The following is a 12061-nucleotide window of genomic DNA, read 5'->3' on the forward strand; positions in this document are numbered from 1 at the left end:
CATGATCTGCAAGCTAGAGAACCAGGGGGAGCCACTGGTGTAAATCCACTGAGGGCAGAAGATAAGATGTCCCAACTCATGGGTGAGGCAAACAAAGGGGCAAATTCCTCCTTTCTCCAGCTTTTGTTTTATTCAGACTCTCCGTGAGTTGGTTGAACCCCACCCTCACTGCAGAGGGCAATCCACTTAGTCCACAGATGGAGTGGTATGGAAACATCCTCGAAGACACGAAATGTTTAATTTGAGCACCCTGTGACCAGTCAAGATGATTAGAAGAAATTGTCCTCCCACCCAGCAATTCCATTTCTAGAAATTTCTACTGATACAAAAGGGGCATGTGCAAGATTATATATTTATAAGTGTATTCATTGCACCTTGGTAATGACAAAGGATTGGAAACAACCTGAATGACTCCTCATAGACAGGGTGATCCTATGTTCTGGGCTTAACATACCAGTTATACCTGCTGGTGTTGGTGTCATTAACGCTCCTTTCATCTGTCAAGTGTCCCACTTTAGGTAAGAAATTATTTGGTCACCCTAATTGTAGAGGATTGGTTACATTAATGACTACATTTGCCCAATGAAAAAAAGAATGGAGCAGTTCTTTAGTTACTGGGATAGAAATCCACGACATGACGTTCAGTGACAAAAGCATGGTGTGAGATTGCATGGTATGCTGCAGTTTATATATAAGAAGAAAAATACACGCATGTGTTCATGTTTGGTTGCATATGGTAGACTTGTCTCTGAAGATACACAGAAGAACCTGGTGGCAATAGTAGACTAGGCACCTGGGGGACAGGGAGCCCACGACTGAGCCTTTTTACTGTAAACTTCATTGGTGGTTTCTGAATTTTTAAATTCAAACACAATAAAATTTAAGTATTCCAGCGAACACAATTTATAATAATATGGTGATGGGGTATTTGGGGAAGAAAATTGTGTCAATCAGGGATTGCCAGAGAAACAGAAGTAGTAAGCTATATATGTATTAAATTGATTTCAAGGAGTGGGTTTATGTGATTGTGGGAACTGGCTGGTCCAGAATCTGTAGGGCAGGTTAGAAGGCTGGGAAAGCTGTGGCAGGAGCTGAGCCTGCAGTCTTTTTTTTTTTTTTTTTTAAACAAAGGCAAATTGCCACGTGCAACGCCTCATTTGGATGTGTCTGGAGTCTTGGAAGCTTGGCTACCCTACGTTCTGCTCCAGGTGAACCTTGAGAGCTTGTTTGGAGGTTCTAGCAGGGGAGTGCAGCTACTCGTATACCCTTGACCAAAGAACGGTCCTCCTCTATCGGGGAAGGTCCTCCGCCTCGATGGAGCACTCAGCTTTCGGAGGGACGCACATGGGAGTGGTGAGGAAGGAAGGGGACACCCGCCTCGCCAGGCAGATCAGCCGAATCAACCCTGGCGATCAGTGGGGTGACAGATGTCGCAGCCAGATCACCCTCACATCTGAGGCTGCAGTCTTAAGGCAGAATTTCCACTTGGAAACCTCAGTTTTGCTCTTAAGGCTTTTTTTTTTTTTTTTTTAATGTTTATTTTTGAGAGAGAGTGAGTGGGGGAGGGACAGATAGAGAGGGAGACACAGAATCTGAAGCAGGTTCCAGGCTCTGAGCTGTCAGCACAGCCGGGTGCAGGGCTCGAAGTCATGAACCGTGAGATCATGACCTGAGCCGAAGTCGGACGCTTAAGTAACTGAGCCACCCAGGCACCCCAAGGCTAACCTTTAACTGATTGATGAAGTCCCTCGTATTATCGAGGATAACTCTTATTTAAATTCAGTGGATTATAGATGGGTGTGAAGCACAGCTACAAAATACATAACATGTAGGTTCATGGTCTATTGAATAACTGGGTCCTCCAGCCTCGCTAGGCTGACACACAGAATAACATTCACAGTCTACCCTTGTCAGCTTGGCATCGTGTACATCTTCCTAAAGCATCCTTAATCTCCACATAAAGTACTTCTAACATCAAACAACTAACCCACATACAGAAAACATGTTAACTCTCCCCAGAAGAGGATGCGATGTTCTTGGGTCATGCTCACTTCTCTCCTTCATATACTATAGCTTAAATGCTGTGATGTAAGGTTAACCATTTTTAATATATCTTATGGTAGGTAATAAGAGGATACCAGAGGGAAGAAAAAAGATGTGCTTACTATGTGTGTATTTATAATATGTACATATTTGTTTATGTACACACAAAACAAGGAAGAAAGGTAATCAGAGTCTTTGTTTTTCCCACTGGGTATGTAGTTGTAGCTGGTATTTAGAACTGCTTTTTATTACCCATTCCATACTCCCTCTCCCTCAGCAAGCTGGTCGTGGCTGTGCCTGGTGGGGTGGCCCAAACATTTATTCCTGAAGAGTCCAGGCCATTGGCTGTCCTCCCTGAATTGAATTGTAGTTTTCCATTGACTGTAGTCACAGGACTTGGTGGTACTGAGATCCCTTAGAGGATCCCCTGTATTTGGAACATACTATTACCTCCATTGTGCAGTAGCAGCCCCGTTTCCCCCAGGGAATCAGGATCCGTCATTCCAGCCGGTACGGTAATTCCCTTCATCTGTTGAATCAGAGATAGGAGCCCAAAGTAGCTGGTAGCAGTCTTAATGTCCAGCGTGTTAGAATCATTGTGTCGCCCGGTGCAAGCATTCCTCCCTTTGGAACAAATGCCTCTAAACTAGCACAGCGCAAGAACATGGGGACTTTGCCCCAGCTGGGCTGTAACCGAGTCTTCAAAGGCCATTCTGCCACTCTGTCAGGCCTGCGACTTTAGGATGTTGGGGAACATGGTAAAGGCAACAAGTTCCATCAGCAAGATGAGCAGTATATTGCCTCCGGAATCCAAAGAGGTCCATTAGGTATTGTGCCTTTGGTTGGCTGCAAAAGGGGCCAGATGCAACAAGGTATCCTTTACCTTAGGAAAGATATTTGAGGGGGGCCGGGGTGGCTCACTCGATTGAGCATCCGACTTCGGCTAAGGTCATGATCTCACAGCTCGTGAGTTCGAGCGTCGTGTCAGGCTCTGTACTGACAGCTCGGAGCCTGCAGCCTGCTTCAGATTCTGTGCCTCCCTCTCTCTCTGCCCCAACCCACTCACATTCTGTCTCTGCCTCAAAAATAAATAAACATCCAAAAAAAAAAATTTTTTTTTTTTTAAAAAAGAAAAGATACCTGACCTGTCCACACCACCGGACCCCTAGAGTTTCAGTGATGTGGAAAGCCCCTGAATTTATTTCCCACCCTCAAACAAATGTCTTACCAAAAAGTCTAGAGTCGTTACTACTTCTTGCTCCTTAGGTCCAATCAGCCTAATGTCATCAGCGCAGTGGACCCATGTGATGTCTTAGGAGCAGTGTGATCAGGGTTGGTGTGGACTAAATTATGACATGGGGCTGAACTGGTAAACCTCTGAGGTAGGGTAGTGAAAGGTGTATTGGTGGCCGTGCCGGATACAGCAGGCTGCTTCTGGCAGTCTTTACTAATAGCTATCAGGAAAAATACATTTGCCAGATCAATAGCTGCGCATCAGAGACCAGGGGATTTGTTAATTTCCTCAAGAAATGGAATCACATCTGGAACAGTAGCTGTGATCGTAGTCACCACCTGATTAATTTTGTGATAATCCACTGTCATTCTCTAGGATCCATCTATTTTCTGCACGGGTCCCCCGGGTGGGCTGCATGGGGATGATGGTGGCACTAATCTCTGAAACCCCTCCCCAAATATTGTTTCTGGTTTACAATCTTCCAGAATAGAGACGGTTCCAGTGACTTACATTTGTCCTTTCCGACTATAGTAGCCCTCACAACGCAGCTCAGAAAACCAGGCTGTGTATCTTGCCAGTTACTGAGTAAGTCTACACCAATTAAGCATTCTAGAAGTGGAGAAATAACCACAGGCTCAGGAACTCACTGGCCACGCTTCTCTGGTTTCATCCTCGTGGCTTCTGTGGAAAATCCAGTTCCTCTCAGATGTCTTCCAAGTGTCTCTGGGGTTCCCCATAGAGCACTTCCCATACGCTCCTGAAACCAGTTTTTGCAGGCATCTGCCAATTTCATTCTCTGGGATGAGCTCAACCCCTGGCCCCTGCCGCTGTGCTGAGTGCCTAGACACACTGTGGAAGACTTAAGGGCATGGTCTTCACAGCTATAAATGTGACCCAACACACTATCCCAATGTCTTCCCCTTAAGACCCTAGTGAGAACGCTCCTTTGTGGCTTGCTGTGGGCGTAACAGACAAGAATGTGCTCAGAATCACCCCTCCCCTATGGCGAGTGTCCATAATCCATCAATAAGACGTTTGCACCACAACCTTCTCTTCCCTCGGGTGCATTCTTTCTCGAGAAGGCTCTTGGCTCCTTTTATCTGCCAGTTCACTAGACCAGAGCGACTAGAAATGTGGTCCACAAACTGGGCTATTAACGCCTGTGAGCGGCACGTGACAAGTACAAAAGTAAGAGAGTAAGTGTTGAGAGTCAGTGTTTAAACAACAGCAATGAGGCGGAACCAACTTCATGTCTGTTGTTTTTGATAATAAGAACTTGAGGTTGTGCTATTTGTAGTTTGAGTTCGTGTCTCTAACGACTTATTTTTATTGGATTTTACAAAATCTCAGTCGGTGATAGATCAGAAATTTAAAAAAAGAAAAAGAAAGCCTGGTCCTTCACGGCACATGACTTGAGGAAACTGCGGGGCATCATGCCCAGACGGCCTGAGTCCAAAGTGATTGAGTGTAGGCTCTAGCCTGGAATCTGCTATGAAGCATACTTGGCTCGGAGGAGTCTGGCAAAAATACGGGTTTGTTGCAACCGACCTGAAGTAGTGGAGGGGAAGGGAAGTAGGATCGATGTTAACGCCATACTGTTCTCTTGCTCTTTGCCTGAAATAGGGACACAGCCTGACTCTCTGACCTGTGCGTGGCGAATGGGAGGGGCAAAGATGGAAGCACCCACATCATGTGGGTGGGAAGAGAAGGGCTGTGGCCCACTGAGTGTTCTGATTCCTAGTGGCTCTGTCATAGCGGACAGGTTGCCCTCAGAGGCATACCCTGGGGGTGACTCCGCTAGTCCAGAGGGAACAGTGTTGCTGTGGGGCAAGATTTTCCTAGGTGGCGTTCTGAGAATACCTGCTAATACTTTGGCTGTGTCTTAAGTGGCACTTCCTTTAGGATAAACACATACCTGGTAGTGGAAGGGACCTGATGCAGACACCCCGCTGGCTGTTCTCCCAGACGGCCCCACTCCCATCTGCTGTTGGCATAAACCATCCTCCCTTATCTTGGATTTGAAGAAATAGCAGGCTCCTGGCAGGGGGCAAAATCGTGACCCCTTTTCAGGGCTGCTGAGAGCAGGTAAAGCATCTAGTGGAGTACAAATGCATAGTATGTTATGTTATAGGTGAGCTTGACCTCTTCATGTCCAAACCCTCCAAAAAATGACTGTATCCCCGCTGAAGTATACTCTCCATCATGTAGCTTTGTGTGCCTCATGCGCAGAATTTGTGTTACTTAGTTCTATACGTGATCATGGATGTATGTGTGTGTGTGTGTGTGTGCGTGTGTGTGTGTGTGTGTGTGTGTGTACTTTTTAAGTTTTTAAATTTATTTTGAGAGAGAGAGAGCAAGTAGGTGAGCACGAGCAGGGGAGAAGCAGAAAGGGAGAGAGAGACAATCCCAGGCAGGCTTGGAGCTGTCAGCACAGAGACTGATGTGGGGCTTGGATCCACAAACTGTGAGATCAAGACCTGAGCCAAAACCAACGGTCGGACACTTAACCAACTGAGCCACCCAAGTGCCCCGTATTTTTATTTTTTTAATTTTTAAAATTTTTAAAAAATGTTTCTTTTTATTTTTGAGAGAGAGACAGACAGACAGAGCATGAGTCAGGGAGGGGCAGAGAAAGAGGGAGACACAGAATCTGAAGCAGGCTCCAGACTTTGAGCCATCAGCACAGAGCCTGACGGAGGGCTTGAACCCACAAACTGTGAGATCATGACCTGAGCCGAAGTCGGACACACAACCGACTGAGCCACCCAGGCGCCCCCCACCTTTTTTTTTTTTAATTTTATTTATTTTCGGAGAGAGAGCACAAGCAGGGGAGGGGCAGAGAGAGAGGGAGACACAGAATCTGTAGCAGGCTCAAGGCTCTGAGCTGTCAACACAGAGCCCGATGCAGGGCTCAAGACCATGAACTATGAGATCATGACTTGAGCTGAAATCCAGAGTCAGATGCTTCACCAACTGAGCCTCTCAGGTGCCCCTGTATGTATTTATTTATTATCTTTCCCATATTAACTAAGAACTCCTTCAAGACCGAGAGTATTTCTTCAACTCCAAATTCTTCATAGCACACAGTCTAACAGAAGTGGATTCTTCATTGCCATTTATGACATTAATCAGTTGTATTTCCTTTTAAATTACAGATAAAATATATTTTAATAGCAAAATATTACAGGCACAGCAAAATGCTCTTTTTAATAAACTTAACCAAAGAATATAAATAAACAGGACATAGTTTACAAAAAGTAGGAACAACATTACCTACACAAAGAAAAACTTGGTTCTGAGAAAATAAAACATGAACCGCACATCTCAGTGAAGATTCATTTGCAACTGCTTACTTTGTGAACTTGACATAATACATTTTTTTTTTAATTTTTTTTTCAATGTTTATTTATTTTTGGGACAGAGAGAGACAGAGCATGAACGGGGGAGGGGCAGAGAAAGAGGGAGACACAGCATCGGAAACAGGCTCCGAGCCATCAGCCCAGAGCCTGACGCGGGGCTCGAACTCACGGACCGCGAGATCGTGACCTGGCTGAAATCGGACGCTTACCCGACTGCGCCACCCAGGCGCCCCGACATAATACATTTTTAAGTTGCCATTTGCTTTATCTCATATGATACAAACATAACAAAATACATGAAAAACCTTGTTGAAATACACAAAAATGGAATGTAATCTCTGAGTCCCAGATGTTTTGAGTAACAGAAGCAACTTTTTCGTCAAGGTACGCATTTGGAACTGCAAAAGCAGTGTTACGACATCGCTTCGCACCATATACCATAATCTCTTGTATTTGGGGTCTCCCTCCACTTTTCTGTCCCTTTAAACGTCTATCTAAAAAAAAAAAAAAAAAAAAAAAAAAAGCAGTATTCATAAAGATAAGAGAAGGGGTTAGAATCTGTTTGAGCTCTGGATGCCAGTATCTCGTTACCCTATTTCAATCCTCTTTTTGTAGTTCGAAAATGCGCTGTAACACATCATTGTTCGTTTCCTGCGGACTTAGTGTTGCTCCTTCATGTGGCCACAGAAGTTGCTCTTGAATAAGGCGAGAGTGCTCAGCTATCTCAGTGCCAGGGAATTCTGACTTGCCCCAGGCCGACACCGGCAGCTCGCCCTGGGGAAGGGACTGTCCCAACACACTCGGCTTCACAAGTCTCTCAGTCTGTTCGCAGAGATGTTGCATGAAGAGAACCCAGCGCTTACAAATACTCTGTTATTGTTCTAGTTATAATACTGATAACACGGATTGTTATTAAGCTACCAGTAACCGGCTCTTTTATTACCTTTCCTCAAGTTAGGCTTTCCTACTCTTTAAAACATTTTCCCCAAAATGATTACCTTCCTTTTTCTTTCTCATCCTACTTAATAGCCGGTAGGACATGTACTTCTCACGGGCTTATCATTAGAAGGGAAGGAAGGACCCACTAGATGCCTGAGCCTGTTCTGAAGAGAAAAGAAATTTCCCATTTTGGTTTTGTTTGGTTTTCTGTATAAAGAAAGAACAAAAACAAAAAACAGAACCAGCGCTGCCCCCATCCTCAATCTTCGGTGTTTGTTATTTCTAGGCACTTTCTGTAGAAGCAGTCAAAGCACATAGCTGTTCCCTTCCTGGTTGATAGCACAACCTGGATGTCGGAGGAGCTGACTGTGATGCAGAATGGGATGCCATGCGGCTTGGGGACCGCAATGAGAGAACACAAAACCCCTTTGTCTTCTACATTTCCTAAAAGTGAGCACGCCTGGGTTGGTGGTTTCATCGGCTTCCATCAGAACGATGACAGCTTTGGTATTCTCACGGAGGTGACAACATCCTGAAGGGCAAGCAGTTACCCACAAGTCAGCAAATGTGGTGGGTTCCGAAAGGTCCAAATCTGCATGTGCTTTTGGTTTGTTTTGAAAGAAAAAGCCTTAGTCAGCTTTCGTCTGAAGCCTGCTGTGGATCACAACATCAGGGTCCATTCCGCCCTGCGCGCTTGGGCAGGGAAGGCCTATTTAAAGATAAACGACCGAGATCGGATTGTGCCTTCCCCTTGGTCGAGCTGCTTTCTTATTTGAGACTGTAATAGAGCATACACACATACATATTTACTGGTGAGCAATTTTATGATAACGAACTTAGCAAATATTAAATAAGACATGCTGGTTAGTAAGGACACATTGCATCTGTAAGTTAATGAACACGTGACACCCCTACCCCCCACCGAATTTCAGTATGGCTTTCCGTACTTTTTGCAGGATAAATATTGAAAAGTAGTTGCTAAAACATGTACAAATTGGGAACTGGCCTAATAGTTACGGTAATTCATAAAATGAAATACTATTCAATGAATCAAAATGAATACTTAGATCTAAATTTATTAATAGGGAAAAATGTTTATGACACATTGCCAGTGGAGTATGTATGTAAAGAGTGATTAAATTTTGATTTTTAAATATTTGCACAGGGAGAAGTCTGAAAGTGTGTGAGTTTGATGTACTTTTACTTTAATTTTTCTATAATAATGATGTGTCACTTGCATAATTACAGAATACAAAGAATAAAAAATTGATTATCTGAGCAAATGTTTCATGTGGCAAAGTAGTTCCCCACTGAGTATCAAATACATTGGAACTATCTAAAAATGAATGGGGTGGGGGGGCGAGACTGGGTGACTCAATCAGTTAAGTGTCTGACTCTTGATTTTGGCTCAGGTCATGATTTCTCGGTTTGTGTGTTCGAACCCTGCATCAGGCTCTGTACTGACAGCACTCAGCCTGTTTGGGATTATCTCCTTCTCTCTGTCCCTCCCCTGCTTGTTCTCTTATTTCTCTGTCTCTCAAAATAAATGAACATTTCAAAAATGTTTTTAAATAATAAAAAATAAAAATGAGTGGTATACTTATTTGGATTTCAAACTGAAAATACAACCAAAAGCAAAAGTCCCAGCATCTACAAAAGAATATTCAACAAGTTTCTTCATAAAAAAAAAAAAAAAGAAAATAAGAAAAGTTGTTGATGTTTGAAAACATCAAGGGATTCAGGATGGTATTTATAGAAAATTTTAGAAAGCTGTAAGGACATGTTCTTGACTAACAACTCAGTAAGTTGCAAACACATATACAAAAAATGTATGAGACTGGTGAATTTTTATTCATTTTTTTTATTAAAAAAAATTTTTTTTTTCAACGTTTATTTATTTTTGGGACAGAGAGAGACAGAGCATGAATGGGGGAGGGGGCAGAGAGAGAGGGAGACACAGAATCGGAAACAGGCTCCAGGCTCTGAGCCATCAGCCCAGAGCCCGATGCGGGGCTCGAACTCACAGACCGCGAGATCGTGACCTGGCTGAAGTCGGACCCTTAACCGACTGCGCCACCCAGGCGCCCCTGACTGGTGAATTTTTATAAGCACCTTGTAAGAAAGCAGATAAACCACATTTCATGCTTGATCTTCACAAAGACTGGAAGCTAAGGGAAGTTCCTCTAGCAATCAATCTTCCTTCTCAATTTATTTATTTTTTTTTTAATTTTTTTTTTAACGTTTATTTATTTTTGAGACAGAGAGAGACAGAGCATGAACAGGGGAGGAGCAGAGAGAGAGGGAGACACAGAATCTGAAACAGGCTCCAGGCTCTGAGCTGTCAGCACAGAGCCCGACGCGGGGCTCGAACTCACAGACCGTGAGATCATGACCTGAGCCGGAGTCGGACGCTTAACCGACCAAGCCACCCAGGCGCCCCTTCCTTCTCTATTTAAAAGGAATTTCTATTATAGAAATATGGCGGCTTTCCTCTGTCTGACCTTCCAGTCCCACATGTCCTCCAGGCAAAATTGGACCAGGCCACCCACTCAAAGGAAGACTAATCTTGAGGGCGAGAGGCTAAGGCTCCAGGGCTGAGACCCCAGGGTAGCCCTGTCCTTTCTCTTTTACCCCCATCTCCATGCCTTCTGTGACTCACAAGAAGTCTGCCAGTGGACACCCCATTCGTTCTTGGAGATAGTCTGACACTTTCAATAGAAATATGTTTGAAGTTGTCAACATGTTATTTCTGAGTACTAGACATCAAGAGGACTTGTATAACTCACCAGTTTCCAGCGTAATATCTTGATCCACTCGTCAGCTTCCACTCCTGTCTTTGCACAGAGATAAAATGTCCTGAATGGAAACACTAAGCTGAGAAGATGAAAGAAAAACGTAAGATACTCCAGGTGGTTGGTTGAATGTATTAGCTGAACAGTAATTAGAATATTCAACAGGAAAAAATAATCAACAAAGAGCAACTTGAAGAACTGATAAATACAGAGTGATTCCTGCCAGCAAAGGGCAGAAATGTGGAGGAAGCTGTGGGTTCATAGTATTATTACTGGTCAGTTTATATTTTCTAATGAGAAGTCAAAACAGAAAAAAAAAACATGTCCAGGACACCCCCATATCCTTTTGTAGGGTTATGTCTCAGACTGAATACAGCACTTGTGTGTTTATTCAGCTGATGTGTTAAATGACTCCGAACGCGTGCTATGATTCAAAGAATCAGCAAGACGGGTAAGAGTTTGCTGAAGAAACCCATTTGTGTTGGCCTGATTCAGTGAGAAATAAGCTGCTTTGTTGGATGTAGGTACTTTTAACTAATTAGGACAGGAAAAAAAAAAAGATAATAAATCTCAACTATTCATTTTGCCCACTGTGTCATGAGTTCATCTCTGCTTAGAAGAAGACCAACTTTCCTACTGGCATGAAAACTTATTCTAGGAATATGGTAGCTCTTCGTTGACTGTCTCTCTTTGGCTATCTAGTCAAATCTTTTGATTAAAAAGATCAGCCCTAACTTACATCTTGCCCATACTTCCCGTCCTTATACTTGAGATGCGAAACACTAAGAATCCTTTTTTCTTCTCTCGTGAGAAAAAATTTTAAAAAGCCTTCCGCTCTAAGTCAGAAGGGTTTCTATATCCTAAAGCCAAAGCAGCATATCTTGTTTGTATCAGTGATTAACGTTGAATAGACAAGAAGTAAGTCCCTGTGTATAGAAGGTAAACCTTGATGTGAGGCCCGGTTGGGTGGTGAGGGGATAATGGTGGTACTATATAGAACTGGTTTCTGGAATTGTCATTGTTCGTTACTCCCTGTGAGAGACATTATTAATTGCCTATTAATGCAGATAATTTTTCCTTTCTTCTTGCTAACAGAACCCCAGGCAATAAATTATAATTAGCTGGAGCCAATTATGATCATACTAGTTTTCTCGCTTTCCCTGCTGCTGCGGATGGCCATGGGACCCAGCCTTGGCCAATGAGATAGGAGGGGAAATCTGATAGATTTCCGAGAAAATGCCTGCTTTCCTGATAAAAAGGGACAGGTATGGGTGATCCCATCCCTACATCCTTCTTCATGACTGACATGAAAATGTGAGGCCTAAAGCTGGAGTAGTTATCTTGGACACTAAAGTAGCAAATGAATTGCTCAAGGTCAAGAGTAATGTAGGGACATTGGCTCCCATCTTGTCACGTTAGCTGCCTGCCTCCTGATATTTTGTTATATAACCAATAACCCCACCCCCCACCCCCCCACCCCCCCGCTGCTGGCTCGTATGGTACCTTTAAGTGAATTTTTCTTAAAAAAAATTTTTTTTTAATATTTATTTTTGACAGACACAGAGCATGAGTCGGGGAGGGGCAGAGAGAGAGAGGGAGACACAGAATCCGAAGCAGGCTCCAGGCTCTGAGCTGTCAGCACAGAGCCCAATGTGGGGCTCGAACTCACAAGCCGTGAGATCATGACCTGAGCT

General features: G+C 43.7%; 1 protein-coding gene across 1 annotated transcript in view; it reads right to left on the reverse strand.

The window, feature by feature from the left end:
• Positions 1-7113: 7113 nt before the first annotated feature.
• The window catches only part of DAPP1 (dual adaptor of phosphotyrosine and 3-phosphoinositides 1), a 53364-nt gene continuing 48416 nt past the window's right edge, over positions 7114-12061 (reverse strand). The window contains exons 8-9 of the mRNA XM_043571724.1: positions 10362-10449; positions 7114-8353 (exon numbers count right to left, since the gene is read on the reverse strand). Coding sequence (XP_043427659.1) covers positions 8285-8353; positions 10362-10449 — 157 coding nt within the window. The 3' untranslated portion in view covers positions 7114-8284. The remainder of the gene's footprint in view (positions 8354-10361; positions 10450-12061) is intronic.

Source organism: Prionailurus bengalensis, chromosome B1 (assembly GCF_016509475.1).
Source record: "Prionailurus bengalensis isolate Pbe53 chromosome B1, Fcat_Pben_1.1_paternal_pri, whole genome shotgun sequence".
Classification (NCBI taxonomy): Eukaryota; Metazoa; Chordata; class Mammalia; order Carnivora; family Felidae; genus Prionailurus; species Prionailurus bengalensis.